This window comes from Rhodamnia argentea, chromosome 9 (assembly GCF_020921035.1).
Source record: "Rhodamnia argentea isolate NSW1041297 chromosome 9, ASM2092103v1, whole genome shotgun sequence".
NCBI lineage: Eukaryota > Viridiplantae > Streptophyta > Magnoliopsida > Myrtales > Myrtaceae > Rhodamnia > Rhodamnia argentea.
Window position 1 is genome coordinate 18,858,948 of NC_063158.1, and position 24,399 is coordinate 18,883,346.

Here is a 24,399-nt window from a genome sequence, read left to right on the forward strand (position 1 = left end):
GGTTCATAGACCCAAGTTTGAGGCCCCGATATAAGTTGACAGTTTGGATTTGTGATTTCACAATTTCACCTAATAATATTAGGCTCGTTGAAAAAAGCTCTTAACATGAGCATTCCGAAGATGCAAAAATCAACAATCGGACGTCGGACGGAGAAGATATACATCCCCGGAGAGAGCAAGCCCCGAGTCAAGGCGCACCTAGCTTACTTCAATGAAGCTGTGTCTCATCCTAAAGCGACTCAAAATGCTTATATACCCCATCATTTTTACTCATTTGAGGGAAAGAAGGGGCGAAAAAATAAAAGTTGCAGTCCCTACGACACTCCCTAGAAATTCTCTTGGTTTCAAGGTTCTTGCACTTTGAATGTAAGTCCTCACCCCCTTGATTTTAATTTCGAATTGCATAATGTTAGGACGTATTAAACTTCGTTTAGAATCGTAAAAAAGGAAACTATGTCATTATGCTGCTAGCTTGTACTGAAATTGCATGAAAAAGCAAATTTCATAAATTTTTCAAAACGTAACTTCACACAGATTTCAAAAAATTGCATTTACAAATTCGATTACAACTGCTAAGTCATTTCGATCATGCCTTATTCAATGTCTCTTTCGATGTCATGTTTTGCATAGCGTATCTGCAAAATACATATTTACACACAATTGAGTTACCCAATGCGCAAAGGGATGTGTGATCTTCCAACCTGATTGTGTATCGACAAAAATTTCAATTTTGAAACTCTTTTAAGGAAAATCCAGGATAAGTGCGAACTCCGACTTGATCGGTAAGTTCTGGTACCGTAAGGGCATTGTGGAATGCTATGTCTGCCATGTAACCGAACCCCAGGACTCAGCCTTTGGTAAGCGCACTTAGACCAATCACCTTGCATATACTACCTATGTAGTTTATGTTGTCTATAATTGTTTAAACATTCCATGTGTCCAATTGACCTAGGTTAAATCAATTGATTAGTGATGATTCTCTTGGTTTTTAATTTCCATTTTAGATGTGATAGCCAACTCCAACCTAGAATTTGGGAAAGCCTTAGGAATCGGGGTTGCTACAGACTGCCAATCTCCGGTTGGCAAAATTTGCTGCAAGAGGATGTTGAGGTAGTTTGATTAAGTGACCATTTCAGTGAATTTGTGCAAGCATGCAAACGACAAATTCTCAAAGATCGTTGAAGGATGACTTATGGGTCGTGAATTTCAGTTGACTTTGGAAAAAGAAGAAAAGTCATTTCTTTTTCAAAGAAGGGCAAAAATATAGCAGGAGTGCCAATATTTATATACGGCGCTCACTTTAGTGAAAATATATTTTTTTTGGATTACTTAAATACCAAATCGGAGAAAAATAATCACTTAAGTGCCAATTTCGGCAAAAAAATGATTACTTAAGTGCTAATTCTGGCCAAACAGTATACGTGGCATTTTTTACTAATTTCTTACTATTATGTGGAATTTTTTTAAAAAAGTTTGTCCACATGGCATCCACGTGGCAATTTTTCTTTTGAAATTCAATCCACATAGATGCCACGTGGACCTAAAAATTAAGTTAATTTTTTTAAAAAAGTTAAAAGTAAACAAACAAATAACTTTAAAATAAAAAAAAGCTTGCATTTGCAGTGGCAAGGGTTGTGAACCCTTTCGGTCGCCACCCACCATTGCCGGCGGTGGCCGGCGATAGGTGGAGAGTGCCCGGCGGGGTTGCCGATCCCCGGTGACCCCCACCGCAACCTTGCCGGGGGTCGGTGAGGCCCAGTTGTGGTGGCCGAGGCCTCGCGGACCCCATAGCGAGGCCGACCTCGCCCGGATTTGGGCGAGCCCTAAATTATCCAGTCACCACTAGGCGTGGTCGTGGCTGAGCAATTCCAGCCTCGCCTAGCCATGGCGAGGCTCGACCTAGCCTAGATCTAGCCGAGGTTGGCCTCACCGTGGGGTTTGCGAGGCCTCGGCTAGCCACGATAGGGCCTCGCCGACCCCGGACGAGGCTTTGGTGGGGGTCACCGGGGATCGGCAATCCTGCTGAGCACTCCCCCACCCATCACCGGCAGTGGGCGGCCGGGGTGAGGGCTCTCGGCCCTTGCTGCTAAAACGTTAGTTTTTTTTTAATTTTTTTTTATTTTTAGCTTATTAGTTTATTTTTACTTTTTTTAATATTACGTGGATTTTTTTATTGATTTTTATTTTTTTTTTGCTAATTTGGATGCTCCGGCGAGCCACGTAAATGCCACGTATGCTTTCCTGTAATGCTCACCGGAGTTGGCAGTGAAATCATCGTTTTTAAAAAAAATTAGCACTTAAGTGATAAAAAAATATATTGGTATTAAAGTGAGTGTCATACATAAATATTGGCATTCCTGCTGTACTTTTGCCTTCAAAGAAATATCTGTTTCAAATTTCCTTAGCCCATAATTAGCATAACTACTACGGCTTTGTTGTAAGCGCGTTTTATCCTTGCCTGTGCAATGGAAATTAGTAACTTCCGCTTGTGCTATATTGAAGTTGGTCAAAAATTGAAAAAGGATGACAAAACTCCCTTTGATCTTTGTGAGTTTTTGCTATGCGTGAAAATACCTAGAAAGGAAATTCTGCTGGATACCTCAAGCAAAGAGGTCGGTGAGGCCAGAGTCCTTCCCTTTGTTGTCTGCTTAGTGATACCAATTCACCAATTCCATGCTGAGTCTAGACACCTAATGTTCTACTAGGGTTTGATTAAAGTTCATGTGACATTCTGAAATCCGACCCTTTTGAAGTAATGAAATGTCATCGATGTATTTCGGTAAATCTCGCTCAGAATTTATCACTCTTGAGTTAACTAACCGAAGGGGAATGGCTAAGCGGGAAATGGGTACGTAGACCTAAGAACTTGACCATGGATCGACAATTTGGCCATAAGGGTTGTCGAGGGAAGGTTTAGCTATTGTAGGCCGATCCGGGAACGACTAAGGAACAAATTGCTAGCGTTATATAATTGGATCGCGGGTGATTCTGTTTGACCACGGTATAATTTGTGAACGTTCCTAAACCGTTTCCTAACGATCGCGTCCTTCGGAACTAATGATTGACCCTCGCAATCACATGACAACCAAGGTCGCCATAGCTTGTGTATGATACGAATCATAAGGTCGATACGCGTAACTCCTAAAGAGCCGCCCGTTAGTTTGAGATAAACTGAGTTGCAATCGATTGGGATTAGCCATTAATTTGGACTTCGAACTTGGGCATTGGACTTTTAAGGATCACAATATGAATATTTTGGACGTCGCCTCACCAAAGTCAATTAAGTTTACGGTTCGTCCCAAAATGATTAGAAAAGTGAGATATAGATGGAATTAGAAATTTCTCTTTTACCGTTGGATTAAAGCTCATTCCTCAAGTTAGATTAAAGGCAAAGTAGTCTTTAGACTTGAGTTGGATTTACAAGATTGCCTCTCTTGTTGTTATTTGCAAGAAGCCAAAAGTTTGAATTATTGATGTGACTCCTAGACAACTCTCCTTAAAACCCTCAACCACCTAGTCTACTAAGCCCCCCCCTCAAGTCAAAAGCCTAGTCTAAGACAACCCATCACCTCAATCTCTCATTCTTTCTCTTGGCTTTGGGAACAAGCTTTTGAGAAGCAAGAGCTCATTTTCACTCTCCCTCTCCCTTTCTCACCACCATCTCCTTCTTGTTACCTTGTCCGTTGGTCACCGGGATGCCTCGCCACCACCACCATCGACCACCCTCCTCCGCAAGAGCACCGTGAGCCTTGAACCGCCGTCCGCGAGCCGTTGAGAGCCCGCAAAGCCAAGCCAAAACAGCTGCTGCCCTTCACTGGAATTGTGGACTTGTAGGGCTATTCTAAGGAGTTTCTTGAGTGGTTTCAAGGTAAGAAACTCCATATACCTCGCTTAGTATGTTATACAACTTGTGGAAGAAGTTTGGAGTGGATTAAGAGGATTTAAGTGGCTGACTTCAAGCGTTTTCCTTGGACTGAATCAGCCCTCAAATCTGTTCCAGATCTGGTCGTGAAGTCTTGCCGCCCCTTGGTTGGTTTTTCAAGCTTCAATCTTGTGGTAAGTTACTCTTAAACTTAGTCTAGGACTTTAGGTTACTAATGGATGGTTTAGAATTGGATTGGTAGGATTTTAGAGTAGTTTTGTATGAAGAATGTGTGAAACCCGAGAGACCCGTTAATCCCGTTTTTCAACGCGCGTCGAAATTGAAATGGCTCGTTCGAGGTCGTCTGGAGTCCGAATTGAGCTCCGTTTTCTCCCACATGACCGTAAGATCATGAGGAACATGATTGTGAGTTTGGATTGCTCAAAAAGAGATTATAAAAATGTCAGTTTTTCTGAGAGTAGGTCTGGATGTAGAAATCAGTAGGTGGATACCGCCGAGGATGCATGGGCGTGGCTAAATTAACTTGTTTGCCCTATATGTGTTTGGTCTTGAGGTGCCTTGTGGATTGATTACTTATCGTTATTATGTTTAGCTATGGTTTGCCAATGTGAATTGAGCATTTGGAATTAATTAGCTAAGTACCTTGTATTCAGTCATGAGGGATTGAAATGATCGATTGACTGAATTGATAAATTGCTCCTAGTATGTTTGACATTATGATGTGGAACATGAATGAATTGATGTGTTTGGGGCATAGTGGACGAACCATGAGATGTCCTTTGTGATTGTGCAATTCATGTTTGCTCGAGCAAGTGCTATGGTTAATTGGCATGGCTTGTGTTGTTTAGGTCATGATTGACCTTGAATTCAAGTTTGGCCAAGCGAGCGAATTGATTATATATATGAGATCACATAATACCCTGAAGCGTGATACGCGGGGAATGGAATTTATCTTGAGGCGTTAAACGCGAGATAACGACTTGATGCGTGTTTACGCGAGTCTTAATATTTATAACGACTTGATGCGTGTTTACGCGAGTCTTAATATTTATAACGACTTGATGCGTGTTTACGCGAGTCTTAATATTTATAACGACTTGATGCGTGGTTATGCGAGTCTTAATATTTATAACGACTTGATGCGTGGTTACGCGAGTCTTAATATTTATAACGACTTGATGCGTGATTACGCGAGTCTTAATGCTTAAAATGGCCTAAAGCGTTATGACGCGGGCACTTGGCAATCTGATATCAATGATTGGTATGTGATTGAGATATGTGATAGGAAACACCCTTTATGATCCTGTGATTTGTGAAATGTCCAAGTACGAAGCTCGACCTTAAAACTGTAAAGTATGACTTGAATTACGAACTTCTATCTTATGTTTGTAGTGTGCTTTTGTCGTTTTGCTTGTTGAGCAATTGTCCCTTTGAGTAGAATTACATGTTTTAGGAATTGTCTGGAGGTACTACTGGCCTGGTCTAGGTTTAGGAATAACTTGCTGAGATTTATTCTCACCCCGTCGTGGGATAACAATTTTTAGGTCCTAAATGATGAAGTCCCATGACCGCCATGGATTGGCTTTTGAAGATGCCCTTTTTGAAGTAGATGAACCGTTAACCTTACCTGACTGTACTTCTTTTTGTAGTCTTAGAGAGCTGTGTTTTTATATTTGGGGTTGTGTTCGCCGTATAGCTCTGGAAGGTTAAACTTCATCTCCCTTGTTTTATTAAGAGAAGTTGTATTTTGAGAATTATCAAGTAGTAACTTTTGAAGTCAATTTGACGTTTTTAAGAAATGTATGGAGTAAGTTTTAAATCCCCCTTTTTCATCCTGAGTCATTGTATTTCATTCGCCTGCATGGAGTATAGTTCTCGCTTCCGCATGTGCTTCTCATTTTAGGCTTAAGTTCGTTGCCGTTGGATCCTTGGGAAGTTTATAATTTACGGCCCGTGCGGGGTGTTGGCGTGCTCGTAGGGTTCGGGGCGTGACAGTTCATCCAAAAGTCGACCTTATCGAAATTTCGATCAAAGGGTACTTTTGGATCATGCTCTACGAAAGCTTTCCTTTGGTACCTAATTTGACGAAATTGAATGTCCAAATCGTCAGATATCTCAACTTTTAACCATAGTTGTCCGATCTCAACGGTTTTGAGAAAATTACGATTATCCGGTAATGACTTTGCAAAAAATAAAGACTTCGCAATAGAATGACTGTGGAAAATAAAGGCTATGCTTTTTCCTCTACAGATGAACGGTGCATATACCTGCAGTCCTCAAATTCAAAGGGCAATAGAATGGCGACTTCGCAACGAGAGTTTGCCATGTCTTGTTCCTATCCTATCCTGCATTTGATAAAAACTGTATATTAATATAAAGGACATATATGCCCCTACGTGATGCTCATGAAATATTCCGATCTTATTACTATAAAAATAACGTTCTCATACACAAAAAAAATTGAAAATATACACATTTTATTAGATTTTCAAACCTCTTTAGAAAAAAAAAATAAAATGAAAATAGAAATAAATGAGATAAGAAAGTTGTCATCATTTTAAAAGTTAACTTTTATATGACGGATAAGAGAAATCCTATCCGACCTTGTCCTACCCTCTCCCCTCGGATTTTTTTATCCGGGTTATATCCCCTCTATATCCGACATTATACTATCCGGGACACCTACCAAACACGGGATATGATAAAACATATCTTATCCCGTGTTTTATACGGACGATCAAACACAGCCTAAAACTTTCCCAACACGGTAGGATTCGGGGCGGTTGAATCCGACGCAGTCGAAGCAGAAACTATTCTGGTACCACCTTATTTGAACACCATCTGTTCTATAGGCTCGCATCGGTGTTCCCTCGAGACCTAAGGAGACAGGAACATACACTTCCCTATTCAGCTCAACAAAATCTGCCACATTGGGACCACTAACTTTCACTTCTATTAAACACAACACGCTTCATTTTCCAGGACTGTTTGTTTTGTTTTTTATCTGCTTGCGAGACCAATTTAGGCCTCATAACATTCTTTGTTAGGATATCAGTCACGATAAGTTACCCAGAGAAGGAACCAAAGCTCTAGACTAGATCTCATCCAGGACTTCCCATGCCTTCTGGCTTGAGATATTACAGCCTTAAGATTTTTGCTACCGGCAAGTGCAGCTGCCCTAGGATTTTTCATAAACTTTGATTAGTACTGAAGGTAACATCTTGAATCGGATATGGGCAAGATTAATCTCCCAGTACCCCTTGAAAAATCTCATGACCAGCATAAGATTCAACAACAGGCTATTCCTCCGAAGAGTTTAATGCCTCAAAGGAATTGGGTACAGGTGATCCCTTCTCCACAGCAATAGGATACTGTTTAGAATCAGGACTAACAGCATGAACCTCTTCCTCGATTTGACTTTGTTTAAGGAACCCATTTCTTCTTTCCGTCCACCACTTAACATGAATTTATAAAATGGAAATACCCATCTTGTAACATGTAGGGACTAATAATAATTAATTCTACGATATATAAAGTCATCATTGGAGATGAAACGATGTTGTGACATTAGACAGAAGAATAGGTTCGTGACTTAAAGCACAAGTTTTCTAAAATTACTTCATCAAGTCTATTATCAAATATTCAGAGGACATCGCAAAATATACCAAGTTAGAGTTTTCATTTGAATTTGTTTTATCTTTTTTACTTTTTGAAAAAAATTTCCCGCAATTTTCCACCTAATTAATGCTTCAGCGAAGAAGACTTGGAATTCTATTGAACTTTTTTGTATGATAACAAAATTAAGGTTGATTGCCATTACAATTCCTTTTTAATTATGACCAAAGGAACAGTTAATTTAAATCACAAAAATAAGCATTCTCATTTACATCTCCATTTTGGCCAAGGCACTCTTATTTTCAATCAATAGACCAAAATACACTTCTCCCTCTACAATTTATTGTTTCCTTTTTTTTTTATCAACCTAACTGTGACTGTCTGACCGCATTAAATCGTGTTTCCATTATAAAATGGTTTCAGTTTATTAGTACAAGCGGAAGAATTTCACAATAATAATAATAATAATAATAATAATAATAATAATAATAATAATAATACTTCGTTCATTAATACTTCGAAAAACAACAAGTTCATACTCTAGCCATATTCGTAACATGAGCTACTATCCGAGGCATATAGGGAATGGTCTAGCCTATCTAGCGAGGGTACACAGAAAGGATCCTACTCCCCTCCTATCAAATGGTCTTCACAAAATTTGTCCCATACATATAGACACCATTTGGCTTGTCATCGCTATCTCCACCATTGCCTCCTCTATTGCAGCCATCCTCTATGATCAAGGGTCCTAACACCTGGTCATCTTGCCTAAAGTACCATGTGAAGAACCTAAAAGCAACGACTAGTGCTCCACCATTGTTGGAAATGCCTGGCGATGTGTAGGGGATGGTCGGCGAGGGTTACCGAGCCTTGGTCAATGCCCGACGATCCCTGCTGATCTTAGGCAAGGGCTTTTGCAAGCCCCCCTTTTTTGAAACTTTTTTTCCATTTTTTTTTTTTAGCTTCTTTTTAAATTCACTAAAAAATTAGATTATTTTCAAGTTTAATAGTCCAAGTGGACTGATTTTTTTTAAAAAGATTACCACGTAGACTATTTTTATAACAATTTGCCACGTGGACTAGATTTTTTAATTATAAATGCCATGTCACTAAAATGTTTTACTTATAAATCTCATGTCACCAAAAAATTTTAATTATAAATACGATGTATAATTTTTGGTCGGAATCTCTCGTCATTGGCACTTAAATGAACTTTGTTTTCTCCGATTTGGTACTATCTCTTCGAACATAATTTCTTAACCTTCGAAAGGTTGTGTCTGTTCGGACATAACTTCTTAAACGTTGAAAGGTTGTGTCTCTTCAAATGATTTCTCTATAAATTACTAAACCTTTCTATTCAACTTTACTTCTTCCTATTTTTGTTCTTTCAACACAACCTTTGTTTTCAATTGTTTTTCTTGAGAGACCCTAGAGAAATATCAATATTGCTATCTATTATTCTCATTGAGACTTTGTTGTATCATTGAGGATATTTACCAGAAATCATTAGCAATGTTGTAGGGCAGATAAATCCTTAAAAGAAAGTATTACTACACCTCAATATCTGATTTAGTTGTTTATCCCATTTGTTAAATTTCCCAACAGGTATGATGGTGGCGTATTGAAATGGGGGAGTAATGATTCGTCTTGCCTATGATTTTGAAACGTATGATGTGGATGCCTTCAATATGTAGAACGGTGGAAGAAACAAGAGACAAAACTATCCTTGCCAAAAGATAAAATAATTTTTTAATGGATAACGTACGACACTAGTCAAATCGACAGCTACAAATGAACCATCTTCTGGTGACATTGCACCCCCAAACTTCCTCTCTCTTTCTCTCATCCACCCACCCCTTGTCTAGTCCTCCCAAGAAAATACATCTTGCAGAAGTGGAGACATAAAAAAGGGTAGAAGAACACCTCAAGTGTCAATATTTGTGCACGTTGCTCAATTTGGTGCCAATATTTTTCGCCGGCTCATTTAAGTGTCAAATCGAAGAAAAAACCATCACTTAAGTGCCAATTCCTGCCAAATAATCCATGTGGCATTTTTTTTATTAATTTTTAAATATTACATGGATTTTTTTTTATAAAAGGTAGTACATGTGGCAATTTTTTTTTAAAAATAAGTCCATATGGCTATTTTTTTTAAAAGAAAAGTCAGTTAAATTTTAAAAAAACTTAAAAGCTAAAAAAGGGAACAAAAGTTGATTTTCAGCTCATTTTTATTTTTTAATATTATGTGGATTTTTTTATTAATTTTTGGCTTCTTTTATTATTGACTAAGATCCTCCCACGTAGACACCACGTAAGATTTTCGGCAAAGCTCACCGAGTGAGCGCCATACACAAATACCGGCACTTGAGGTGTCTTATGCCCATAACAAAGAAGGATTAATATCACAAAAAATCCCAAACCGATACACTTGTGATAAATTTACCCCAAACTATTTTTTTACTACGAAAAATCTCAAACTGGTACATCCGTTATAGATTTAACTCAACCCGATACACTTATAACAAATTTACCGTTCGTTAGTTTCATTAAATTTTACCTTCAAATTGCTGAGTTAGACGACACGTTATAGTTGACGGGTGTATCAATTTAAGATTTTTACCTACTATTTTCCATAAGTATATCAATTTAGGATTTTTTTAGGTATTAACCCAATTTAACGGAAACTAATGGAGAGTAAATTTGTCACGGGTCTAACAATTTGGAGTTTTTGGCAATCAAAAAATTAGTTTGAGGGCAAATTTATCACATGATGTACCGGTTTGAGATTTTACGTGGTTAAAAAAATAATCTGGGATAAATTTATTATAGGTATATAAATTTGAGATTTTTCGTGGTAAAAAAAAATAATTCGAGGTAAATTCGTCACAATTATATCGGTTCGAGGTTTTTCATAATATTAACCCAAAAAAGAATTTGTTAAAGAGCACTTGGACAATTACTTGAATGATCAAATTAAAAATTTCCGTAGTGTCTTTTGTTCATGTGGTTCTCGTAATTCTTTTTGTCATACTCAAATTTTTTTCCTTTTTAATGTCCGGCAAGTATTTGTACGCTATAATTAAGAAGGAAACTTTGTGCCAAGAAAAATGAAATAGTCCAGATTTCAAAATACAAAATTTCTTTAAAAGGTTAACGGGTGTTCAGAGAAAATATCTTTTTCTTCTTCTTTTGTTTTTTCCTTTCATGTTTTTTGGCAATTGGCCATAGAAGTGACCCTAAAGTCATCGTTTCAACCATGTTCTGGATTGACTATGTTTTTATTAAGAACAAAATCGGACATTTCCGCGTTTAGGACGGATTTTGTTCGATATTTGAATTTGTGGGGTGAAGCCTCTTCTTTCATTATGTGAGAAAGAACGTGGATAGCATAATATACTTAACATAGGCTAAAACGCTATGTTGGACATTAAAAAAAATTAAGGGCTTATCCCACCAAAACTCATAAACTTTACTCCCAGTGACACCAACTCCTAAATTTTCAAACGACTAACCAAAACCTTTCAACATCATAAATGACTCTAGTAAATTACTTGAAAACATACTACGTCTTTACCTTGAAAGTTCCTCTTCGAATTGTATTGCTTGAAACTCATTTCGCCTTTTAAGTTTCTGACCGCTTCGTTCAATTTTTTGATTTGCCCAAAACTATGCACCCAAAGATCTTTCACACAAAGAATACTCTTTGCTTTTGCTTTCTTGTGGTTTTGCATTTTTTTTTTGTTCCTACCCTACCTTAAAAGTGAGGTTAATACTAGTCAAAACCTTTCAACTCGTACCACTTACCCAAAAGTACATTTCATTATAATTCAGTCTGTAATAGTCGTTTAAAACCCGATTTGTCAGTTTAGGCGGATGAGCATGGCCAAGGCCTGCGTCGTGGCCTGTTTATAGCGTACCTTCTCTTTAAAATGATGATCTTGTGGGGCAATGACTCATATTCTAGCGCATGTTCAGTTCAAAACATCGACGTTTGAGGAATTTGGGAACAAGATTAAAACGACCTGATTTGAAGGTGTCTCTTCAGATTTGGTGGTGATGCTTCCACTAGGTGGGGTGGAACTCAACGCGGCATTGAGCTTAAAGAGAGCAATACAGAAAATACAGAGAGAGAGAGAGAGAGAGAGAGTTGGGCTCCATCACTTGGGAGCACCCGAGTGATCGAAGGCGGGGGTGATGTTGGGTGGAAGAAACTACAGACATTAGGATTAGGAAGGAGGAGGGTTGTTGTTGAAGAGGGAAGGACAGTGCAATATTTTTGGCTGCGAAGGTTTTTGGGAGGATGCAAAGTGGTATATTGAGAATTAGAGTATGCAAAGTGGCATTGATGTCAAAAGCAATGCTACCTAAATTATGAGTTCATAAGAAAATTTTACTAAATCATGAGGCCAAATTTAAGGAAATTTGAAATTTCCCAAGCTTCACTAACTTTCATCAAATGAAATATCTTCCGTACACATCTCATATTATTTGGAATTCTTCCACGTTCATTAGTGTTATCTTTATATTCTTCTTGGAGATCTATGAAGGCTCAACCAAATGATTTCTTTTCTTTAATTTAGAAACAAAAAAAAAAAACAACAACAACAAAACTGATAGAAATGCTGTAGATTTGTGCCTCATTTTTTTGTTACTCGTTACTTACGTAGGAATTAAAAAAATGCCATGTATAATCTCGGTGTTGCTTATGGTGAAATGCTGCTGTGAAGATATCAAAGCCACCTGCAGCAACAAAGAAAGGTCAAGCCAACAGGAAGCAGGCTCTGTGAACGACCCAACAGCTCTTGACCGATATGTTAAAGCCAGCTGAAAGCGCTGGAGTCGGAAAACGAAAGTACGGAAGATGAGGGCATTTCCTTTCAACAAGAAAGCAGTTCTAGCTATTCCAAATGTGGTTTGTGCATCATTTCGACTAGCAATGAGAACTAGGAGAGGAAAGCTGTCAGTTTTTTCACGCTGCTTTTTGAACCAACTGTTTAGGAGATTAACGTGATCGGGTCTTACTCTTGGTTGCTCATCTACTTGCAGGTCAGCAAGGATTCTTTTCCCGTGGAATGCCATTTTCCCTAATAATTTCTGGCTGATGGTTCCAAGAGAGTTAGTAAAACGCTTGAGGTTGAAACTGAGAAAAACAGAGGAAGAAATGTCAAGAAAAAAAAAAGAAAAAAAAAAGAAAAAGAAGAAGAGGAAAGGAGAAATAAAGACGAAGAAATGCGAGAAAAATCGAATATTCTGCTTGTGCTAACCCAGAATATCGAATGGTTAGTTCTTTTCTATTTCTATTCTGGCTTAAGTATATGCATGATAATTCCAAGGATGCCTACGTGCCACACATTGATTTGATATGGTGACGTGCTTAGTTTGCTGCTCTGCCCTTTGTTATTACTTCTAATGGGTTAAATGATACAAAATCTTTTGATAAATGAATGCCTGAGCCCTTGGATTTGTTTGTTCAGATATGAGGTCTTGGGAAAGAGTTTTCTTTTGTGGGGGGGACACTAGTTTTTGCAGTATATTCACATTTAGCACAATTTGGTGTGTCAACATCCATGTCTATGCTAAAGGTCTCTAATAAATCTGATGAACCACTATTTAGTTTTATATTTTTTTTTTCCAGGTCTGCAGTCATTAGGGCGATTACCAGCTACCCGAATGTAGGCGAAGTATGTCCTGCTCGATTACCTGGAGGAGGCTTAGACCAATGATAAATGCATTAACTATTTAGTTTTTAGACTTCTTTCTGAGTTTAGGGGTTGCAAGCTATGAATGTAGGCAGTATGTCCTGCTCGTTTGTCTGATTCAGACAATGATGAATGCATCGACTGCTAAAACAGGACCTTCAACAAGAGCAATCATCCTTGAGTGGCCATGCTGTTGTGCTAGCTCTTACAACTCCATATTTAAGGTCTGATCAATAACTTGGTCATGCATGTTTGATATTATAACAACTTCAATCAGACATTAATTTCTCTCTCTCAGCATGCATAGTCAAGTGCATATGTGCACACAGTAGCTTCACAGCAGCATGTCGGGAGAACTGTGTCATAAAGTTCGCAAAATACAACATATTAACATGTCACAACAATTGAATAGAGAACGGAATTTCTGGATGAAAATTAGTTAATGAGGACTTCAAAAAACCAATTTCTATTATAACTTCATGAAGGGTCATGACTTCCAAGCGTCGCACAATGCAGCACGAGCCAATAACCATAAACACCATTCAGCAAACTCCCTTCTAGAGATAGGGAGGAGAGTCACAAGTGTCCACATTAATTCAAGTGAGGACATCAACATCAACATCACATTTATCCCAAATTAGTTTGGGTTGGTAATCGATGAACCCAAAGTTAAAGGATCTAAAAACTTAATAGATAGAAAGATTATCAGCATGCAATACTCCAGATGCACTTTTGGCAAAGACAAGGTAAAGGACTAAACCGGATGGATCATTACTTTATGGAAATGGCTGTTCAAATGAAAGGGCGTAAAAAGGAAAATAAATATAAGACTCATTTGAGAACATCGAACTTCGAAATGCCTGCTTTGGACAAAAGTCAAAACGGCTGTAACCAAATGTCTCTTGTGTAAAAAGATGAGGAGAAGGAGCACACCTTGTGTCACTCGTAAAGATGAGACGCAAGAACATACACTTTTAGCTAATTTTTCCCCCACGCACCAATCAGTCTTTCACCAAATTGCAGCTTGTCCAAAAGAACTTGTGGTCACAATTAGCTCCTCAGCACGCTGCACATTGGCAGTTAGTCCTTGTGACTGCTGTAAGCGGATTTGCTTCTTTTGCCTAAAAAGAAAATACCGAGTTAGCCAACTAAGCTAGAGACACAGCCCTTTGTTTTAGCAATACTCCTATCCAAGGACATATTAGTGCATATATTGATGTTGTTCTGGGCAACAACAAATGCTGACCACATTACACTTAAAATTAAGGAAATAATACGAACAACAAAAGTATCTGGATCGAAATTTCAAATAGCACAGATTTCATTCGCAACAACAACATTTAAGAGAACAGATTGAAGCATGAAAGAGAAAGGAGAAACATTGTAAAAGAAAGTTTTCAACAATCTGTTTGGATATTCACAATCCATTATTTCTTAAAACAAGTAGGTGGACACTTAATCCCAACAGCAAGCCAACTTCAACATTTGAGGAATTCACAAATGAATCAAGAAATTCTCACAGATATGCCCATGAAACTCACAGAGAGTATTCCTAGTCATTGTATTTTCCACCTCTGACCCTATGCCCAGAGCAAACATAAAAAATGATTGATGTAGACAATTGAGCCGTCACGAAAGTGCAATTGAGTCCTAAAACTTTCAAAAGGTGCTAATAATTACGAATCCTGAGCTCTATCATGTTAATACTTAAAGGAATTCGAATACGGTTTTTGCAATCCACCATATATCGAGATACTCGCTATTTACATCATTAAGGCCTTGTGCGGGCATCAAAACTTGCTAATCAGAATGTGAATGAACAATAAGGAACCAAAATGACCGTGTCATCCCATTCAAGAGTTCTGGATGTAAAATAAGGAAATCGAATGATTGTTGTGCAAAGCTGTTGGAATGATATTTTCTCTATTTGATGTTTCAACTTTGGGAAATCACAACTACGTAGTCAATATCACCACTACATTGTGGAAAATATAAACTTTCATGCTCTTTTGCCAATGTGATAGTTATATGACAAAACCAACACAAACATATAAAACTTATACCACTTCATAAATAGGCAACCTTATTAGTGTCGAGTAAATTAAACAAGGACATGATTGAGCCAAAACACATATGAGCACATGCTCACAAACAAGCACAAAAATTATAAAAGGCCGAATATGGAAGCCAGTCCCACAATCTCCTCTCCATTCTTTGACTAGATGGATCTCACACTTGAACCCTCTCCTATCAACATAATGCTGTGATATTACAGGAAAGCTACCATTTGCTTGTCAAACGACTTGTTGACCCAGTTGCTCCTGTTGGAGCTACTAAACTTTTAAGACGTACCTCTTTAATATGTCGTATACCTGGATTTTTCCTCGACTCTTACTGGTAATCTGAAGTACTTTTGGCTGGGTGCATTTTTTTAGAAAGCGGTTGTGCCTGGGGAGGGGGACAATTAGTTGCTTTAAGCACAAGAACTTCCAAGTGTATAGCTGAGATTCTTTAGTACGTGGAATGGAAATAATTGGCAATAACAAGTGGCCTGTGTTTTTTTTTTTTTTTTTTTTGTTTTTAATGAGCTGTGCAACGTATTTCTAGAAATTCATTAATGTCAATGTGTTTTAGATGAGAGATCTTAAGTTGTTTGACTGAACCTTGTGTAGGCGAGCTCAGGAGGCTGATCCAACTAATTTGGAAGTGAATCTTTCCCTTGGTATCGGTCGCACAAATGGGGTCGGTGCAAAGTTAATAGCAATAGTTACCAAAATAGTAGGTGCAAAGTTAATAGCAAAAGTTACCCAACAAGCCAGTATGCCTTTTTGTGCTAATTTTAGTGATGTCAGGATTCATCGGTTAATGAATTACATATCCGGTACTTTGCTTTCTTCCTAGAATTTGCCAAGTTGGTCAGCTCATGAGCTTCTTCAAGTTGTGGGGAATCTATATATGTAGCGTGTGTACATACTCAAGAACATTGTAATTCAAGTAATGTAGTCTTTGACTTTGATAATTTGAGTGCAAGCTTGAGCACATTTCAACTTGAGACTGCAAGTTGAGTTTTGTGGATAAGGAGGGTTTCACTCATTGAGGTTTTCTTTAAAAATCTAAATCAGTTGAACTGGATTCATCTCAAGTTCGAGTAACAGAAGTCTTTTTCCATGGACCTCTCTTTTGGACAAGATGAAGAAGCAACAGAAACGTCGGACTATGGATTGCTTCTAATATATGTAGTTTTAACTTTTGAAGCTAATTAAAAATGACATGTCGATCATTATGTTTCTTGAATGTAGTGATTAAGGTTGTTAAAAGGCTTTGGATATAATTCTCCCTGGATACGCTGGACATAATTTTCTAATTGACAAGGAACTCCACCTTGGAGATGGCATTTGAGTTGATGACCTTGGCTTTGATGGTAGAGAGTTTGCCATTGGCGGCTAATTTGCCATTTGGACAAAATGAATAGTGGTTGAAATGTGACAGTGGGAACCATTTGGCAGTATTACCAGTGAGAAAGGAAAAGGACTGAATCGCCTGCAAGAGAAATGCTATAGCTAGCTAATTTCCTTGAATAATGACAATATGCTTTTGAAAGATTTTTTACCCAAACATTATTCTGGCCTTTAAATTTTTAGGAAAATTATTCTTCTATTTAAATAGTTACATCGTAATGATTATTTGTGTTACTGTATGAAACCGCATGATGTGATATAGAGCTAAAGCTGGTATTGCATTTGATAATGAGTAATTGATCTGAGAAACCCCATCGGCGTATGTCTCAACAAGGATGCTTGATATCTGCCTACGTCCGCATAACTACCCCGTGCAAGCTTGAGTGGAAATCGAAAAGTCCACGGCCAGTGTCACATTGGAATGAAGTCCCGGAGTAAGGAAAATCTAGGCCTATGTCCATCGCTGAGAAAAAAATGAGGCATGTGTCCCTCATTACCTATGTTAATAATGCCTAATCATTTTAATGGAGTATCGGGTGGAATGTTGATGAAGGGTAGATTTGGGGCATGGGTGTCACGCCCTGAACCCAACAGGTACGCGAACATCCGACCAGGCCGTTTGACTTCCTTTAGTCTCCCAAGATCCCTTGGCCATCCAATTCAAGCTTAATGCAAAAGAAATGCACATGCGGAAACGAATGCAAAACTCTTTTCATTATAGACAAAGATGACTTAGGACGAAGGATAGTACCTCTCTTCGTATTCACTAAACTGCTGCATAGTCAAAGCAGTCAATACAAAATTATCAATTTCTTAAGGCTACAAAAGGTTACATCTGAATAGAGCTAAATATGTAAATCCTCCCAAAGATGGCTTCCGATGTCACTCCATGGCAATCACTTGATCCGTCACTTGAGTCCTGAAAATGTTAATCCCACGACAGGGTGAGAATAAATCTCAGTAAGAAAGTCTCTAATCCTAGGTTAGGGCTCTAGTGCCTCCAGACACGTCCTAGGTAAGCAATTTCCAACAAATCCTTCTTCAGTGAAAAATTCCACAAATAAATTCCTAAATGTTCCATTATTTCTCCAAAAATTGCCACACCTTCCCAAATATTCTATGTTACTCCCATATCAGCGTTCCACGCCTCGTAATGTAAATAAAATATTCCACGTTATTCCGTAGCCTGCGTTTAATGCCTCAAGCTATAATATTAGTCTTCCACGTGGATCCAAAGCCTACATTTAACGCATCAGGCTATCATAAAAAATTTCACGTTGGTCCAGAGCCCGCGTTTAATGCATCAGGCTATAATATAACGGGACGGACCTGCATAATAACGCCTCGGGTCGGTATCCCGCGTTTAACGCATCAGGATAATATAATAAGCACAACCCCGCGTTTAACGCCTCAAGGTAAAATAATAATAACAGAGCTCGTGTCATAACGCCTCGGGCTAAATATGGTCTTACAATCACAAACCCCGCGTAATAATGCCTCAAGGTATATTTCCATACTTCCTCCCAATTATTCTACTTAAGACCATATAACAACAATAATTCCTTGATCGCTCATCCGATACCACACAGTCCCTTAAATCCTTTCGATTGATCAATATTTGCCACGTGATCTTGCCAAATTTCCTGATTAGCAGATCGAGACCACCCGGTCTCACCCATTTCCTCTGAAATAGATTGGAACCACACGAGCTTCTCAATTTCTCTCCAACAAATGATCGGGACCACACGATCTTTTTAATTTTTCTCAATTACCCAATCGAGATCACTCGATTAAATTGTACTGGGCAAATACTTGATCGGGACCTCATAAATCACTCACATTGAACAAATAATTAATCGGGACCACCCGATTAAATCACACTCGAACCATCGGCCAATCGGGCCACATAATTAATTTTTGTCACTACAAAAATTAATCTACGCCACACGATCGAAATAATACCAGCATAGCAATCAATACGTATCGTACAATTATACTGTACTAACGTGGCATTTAATACGTACTATACAATTATACTATACTAACACACAATTAATCTCCACCACACAATATATCTACAATATAGCAGGATTTAATCACGGCCGTCAGATTAATCTTCCTAGGCAAGATTCAATACCAACCGTTTGATTAAAACAAGATAAGCTAGATCAATCCTAGCCATCCATTAGTAATCATGCATGTGACATTCTGAATTTCAAACCATTTCAAGACTATTGAATGAAGATTATATACCGATGTACTTCAGTTTTATTTATTTGGGATTTGATCAATCCCGAGTACACTGACCAAAAAGGGAAAGGTTAAAGCACAACAATGTACGTGGACGTAGGAAACTCGAATGAGAATTTGCATTTGGACCATAAGGATTGCCGAGGGAATATTTAGAGCCAGTAAAGATCGATCTATGAATGACTATGGAATCCTTTGCTAGTGTTATACAATTGGAGCGCGGGTGATTCCGCTTAACTAATGTATAATTTGCGAAATTTTCCTAAATCGAATCTCGACAATCGAGATCTAATGGACTAGTAATAAATCTTCCCAATTACGTGACAACCAAAATGACCATGACTTGAGTAAGCCTAAGAGTGATGAAAATCACTGAGTCAATACGCGTAATGTCGCTGTAAAAGCCGCTTGTCAATTTGAGATGAACTGAAGTTACATTCGAAGGAAAATGAATCAAGAGATGGATTCTTGAAACTGGGAAAATGGAAATGAAGAATTCCAATTTTGGTTTTGAGTTGGACGTCGCCTCATTGATAGTAATTTGGTCTGGAAAAATCGGAATTTTTGGACGACAAGTGTAAAATGACCATTTTACCCCTCAAGCATTAACCTTACCTTAAGTGAGCTAAAGGGTATTCCGGTATTTTGTACACCTTAGCTGCTGAAAATTTACTGGAGAGAGAGAGTCAATGAGGGTCAAACCTTCTAGAAGAAATTCTTGGATAAGAGACAAATTGGATATTTACACTTCATTGACCCATGTGCTCAACTATTCACCTTTGGACTAAGCATATAATTGGTATTTAACTCTCTCTCATCCTTTTTGCTCAGCTGAAGATCATCCCCACCCTTGTTCTTCATGTTAACCCCATTTTCCTCTTCATTTTGTTCACTCACAGAAAGTCGCTCAACCCGTCCAGCCCTAACGCCCTTCACTGCTCTAGCCATATCTCCTTCGTTTAACGTCGGATTAAGGTCAGACCACCTCCATTTGAAAGCTTATCGTCTTATCTTTCTAGGGACATATTATGAGAAAAATTTATCCCAGTATATTTTCCTGTAGGTCCGATTGAATGGACAAAGGTCCAGTTGGGATTGAATCTGACCCGGTTTGAGAGAGAGCTCTCTTACAACGGTTTTAAGAGCTCATTTTGCTTCAAAATTTTTATGGGATGTTCTAGACATATAGTAATTGACTTGGCTGAGTTACGATTGCAAATTTAGTTGAGGATTGATGAGTAATCATGGCTAAATGGAGATGGTTTTTGAGGAGCAGAAATTGCCTGTTTGCATGTCTGAAAGAATTGGAGGTCTTCAAAGTCTTATTTTGACTTCAAATTTTCGGTGAACTCATGAGACATATAGAATAAGGTTTTAGCAAGTTGGTTTCGCATTAATTTGGAGCTTAGGATGAAATTATGGACTGTTGGAAATGGTATAAGCAGAACTGGTTTCTGCTCTGTTCTGGGAAGGTACTGTTCGGTTCTGTTCAAAGCTGGAATTGGTGTCGCCTTGGCTTGAATTTGTCGTTTAGACATGCTACGACGTATATGAATGTGTTATTGAGGAGTTTGTGCAGTGGATTGACGATTTGAGGTAGTTTTGTGGCTAAACAGCGCGATTGAACCTAAATCGCACTCTACCCTGTCTTAGACAGAATTGATTTTGGACTTGGACACTTGACTGGAAGGTCGTGGCTAGCTCAATTGAATAGGTAAATTGCCCATAACCCTTTATTAAGACATTAGGGTACTAAGGGACCTATTTGTGATCCAATTGGGCGATTTATGAGTTGAATTATGCATGATCGAATGAATAGAATTACTGTGTGATATTTAATCCTTTGTATGGTACGAGAAGGAATTATGATTGAACTGACGAAAATTATGCTTGTTGACTTGATTGCATGATGGTACAATTTGTGCTGGGCCTAGTGTAATGTGGCCTTGAGTATTCTCGTGTGCTATGGATTAAATGCTCGTTAATTTGTGTTGTACTCGATCATGAAGTGGTTTGAAATGAGAACCGTATTTGTGAACACTTAGCCAATGGGAAATATTTTGAGTGATATTAAGTTTGATCGATCGATTGGTGAATATATGAGTTGTGTTAACCTGATGGGTTATGATGCAAGTTATGAGATTATTTGTACCATGATGCATTATAACGCGGGGTTTTGATATTATCCTGAGGCGTCAAATGCGGGATTTTACCCGATGCGTTATTACGCGGGTCCTGGCAATTATACATAAACCTGATCCGTTATGACGCGGGTTATGAGATTATTTGTACCCTGATGTGTTATAACGCGGGATTTTGATATTATCCTGAGGCGTCAAACGCGGAATTTGACCTGATGCGTTATTACATGGGTCCCGACAATTATACATAAATCTCATGCGTTATTACGCGGGTATTGTTAAGTACATCAAGATGACCTGATGCGTTATTACGCGGGTCCTGGCAATTATACATAAACTTGATACGTTATTATGCAGGTATTACCAAGTACATCGGGATAGCCTGATGCGTTATTACGCGGGCCTTGATATCGAGAATGAGATTCTTGTACCGGCACGTAGAGCTTGGTTCTGAACTACTAAATGCCCGGTTATTGTGATTGTTTAAATTGCCAATGTCTATGTTTGCGCCCGCATCATATCTATACTGATTTTATTGACGTGTTCGGACATCTTTGATTTGAGAAGTAGTCTAGAGGTACTAGTGGCTTAATCTAGGGTTAGGGTTGATTTGCTGAGATTTATTCTCACCCCATCGTGGGATCCTTCTTTTAAACCCCGCACCTCGAAGATGCCACATGTTCGCCTGGGTGACCCCAAGGAGATGACCTCTACTTTTGACGAGTTTCTCGATGGCGGAGGTTTTGTGTATATTAGGAAATGTACTGCCGTCTGGGTTGAAGAAGAGAATGACCATTTGATACCCCATCGTTTTGAGGCGTGGTATCGCCGAATTGGAAACTTTACCACCGGTTCACCGAAGCCAACCGAGGTTCCTAAAGGAGTCGTGCCCACTTAGTGTCATCCGATCCGAGATGAGGTTGAGCTGGAGATTAGTATAATCGGTTCAAAGAACATCCCCGAGAGAACTCCTACTCCTGAAGAAGACATAGAGGTAATTGAGATTTTTGATTCTGAGGAGGAGGAGGAGGATGCCATTGAGGTACGATCCGATAGTTCTTCCGATTACGACTCTAAAGCGGATCAAGACGAGGATGAAGACGAGACCAACGGTTCGGTGTAGTGGTGGTAGGTTGTGGGATCTTGGTTGTCTTTTGCTAAAAACTTTTAGTGGGACCAAGTGGACGTCTGTTGTATTTTGACCTGACCTTCCTATAAGACTTTGATGCATATGTTATTTATGTGTGGGGTACCTTGGTGTACCATTTGTTTGTTAGGGTTATTTATTTACTTCCACGTGTTCATCTAATTTGAGTTTTGTGATCGTCCGGATCCTAGAGTATGACAATTGTAATGGGATGTGGCGAGCGCTAGGGTATGCGGGCGTGACATCCCCGTTTGTTTGGTATCAGAGCAAGGTTAGCTTGATCCGAGGTGATTTAGGATTGGAGTAATAAGGAGGAATGAATTCTGGGTTGGTGGGTAGCGAGACCCTAGGAGATTCGCTAGAGTTAGGCGAGAAATGCATGTCATTTGAGTTGGCGCATGTGATTGGCATATTGAAGTGGCATCATTGTGGGTGTGCAAGAGGTTACCAAGCTTTGTACTTAGCACCGAATGTCATTGTTTCGTGGCTTGTTTTGTGAATCAATGACTGGTTGTGATTATACTAAGTTGCGGATGCGTTTGGACTTGAGGTATGACGTGAACTCCCGATCGATGTGCTCTTGGTTGCTATTGAGTGATTGGTTGTCTATATGAGTAATTGTTATCTTGCTATGTAACGTAGAATCACGAGACTTGAGTAGTGACTTAGGTTTCTAATTCCATGGTGGAATTATAGTGATTCAAGTAGTATAAGTTGAGCAAGATGAATAGCCCTCGTGGTAGACCGAGTGGATCGGGAGCATCCAGCTCAAGGCCGCAAGTAATAGAAGACCCTAGAGTAGCTGGGGTCATTAGGGCCGTGGAAAGGATTGGCAATTTGATGGATCGGCAGAATCAAGATAGAAATACCGATATTGCTCAAGCTGTCCAAGCCGCTTTGGCTGCTGCCAATCGAGCCAATGTGAATGATGGAAATGCTGGGAACGAGGGGAATAATATAAATGATGGGAATAATGGCCGGAATAATGAGGCCGTTAATGTTCAAGGAGGTAGAAATGCCAATCGACGGATGGGTAAGTTAGTGGAGCAATTTATAAAGTTAAAGCCCACTCAATTTGACAAGACTCGAGATCCAGAGTTGACACCGAGATGGATAGAAAAGTTGGAAAAGGCTTTTGGAGTCTTGGGGTGCATAGATGAGGAGAAAGTACTCCTAGCAATTTACTAGCTGGAAGGTAGCGCTAATGACTGGTGGAATGCCACCAAGGCTAGAGTATTTCCGTAAGGCGTTGCTCTGACTTGGATCGCTTTTAAGACCGCCTTCAATGATAAGTATTTCTCGGAGATGGCACGAGAGAGGAAGTTAGTAGAATTCTTGCGGTTGCGCCTGAATCAACTTACGGTGGATCAGTATGAGGCTGAGTTTGCCAGATTGTCGAGGTATGCACCGAGATCGGTTGAGGATCCGCGAGAGAAGGAACGAAGGTTTCGAGATGGATTGAGGTCGAAACTTCGCAGTCGGATGGTGGCTTTGAATCTGAGAACTTCTAAAGAGATATATGAATGGAGCCAGATGATAGAGAGGGACGTGAAAGAAAGAGCTATCGCATCCGGATCACGGTTTGCTCCGTCGAGAGATAATCGTCGGTTCGGCAAGAGGCCGATGTTAAGCAATAGACGCTTTGCCCCTCCCGTTAAGAAGAACCTTGGGAAACCACCGCATCAATCGAACTAGATTTGCGATCCGTGCGGTAGAAGACATGGGAACGGGCCTTGCCCGAGTAGAACAGGTGCATGTTTCAAGTGTGGCTAGTTCGGCCATAAGATAAGGAATTATCCGAGCCAAGCTCTGGGACCTAGACCTCAAGGTCGGCGACCACAAGCGAGACCGCAGGTTGCTGCTCCACGGGATAATTTGAATAAACCACCCGCTCAAGGAAGGGTTTATGCGGTGGCACAAGGTGAAGCGGAGAATGCGCCCGGCGTGGTCACGTGTACGGTTAAATTATGCGGTCATCCGGCCTATACTTTATTTGATCCTGGAGCATCACGTTCGCTTATGTCTGCTCGGTTTGTGATTTGGCTAATGTCAAATTGGAACCGTTAGATGTGATGTTGCATGTTACTACCCCGTTAAAGGATAAAGTGATTGTTTCGCTAGGTTGTGAGAACCGTAGCATAGTCGTTGGGAGTAATGAGGATAGGATAGATTTGGTTGTGCTGCCTATGTTTGATTTTGATGTGAT

The 24,399-nt window shown here is 39.2% G+C and overlaps 1 protein-coding gene across 1 annotated transcript in view; it reads right to left on the reverse strand.

Annotated features, from left to right (window-relative positions):
- Window positions 1-19,853, reverse strand: part of LOC115755583 (putative nuclease HARBI1) — a 32,118-nt gene extending 12,265 nt beyond the window's left edge. The window contains exon 1 of the mRNA XM_048284802.1: window positions 19,683-19,853. Coding sequence (XP_048140759.1) covers window positions 19,683-19,853 — 171 coding nt within the window. The remainder of the gene's footprint in view (window positions 1-19,682) is intronic.
- Window positions 19,854-24,399: the final 4,546 nt, after the last annotated feature.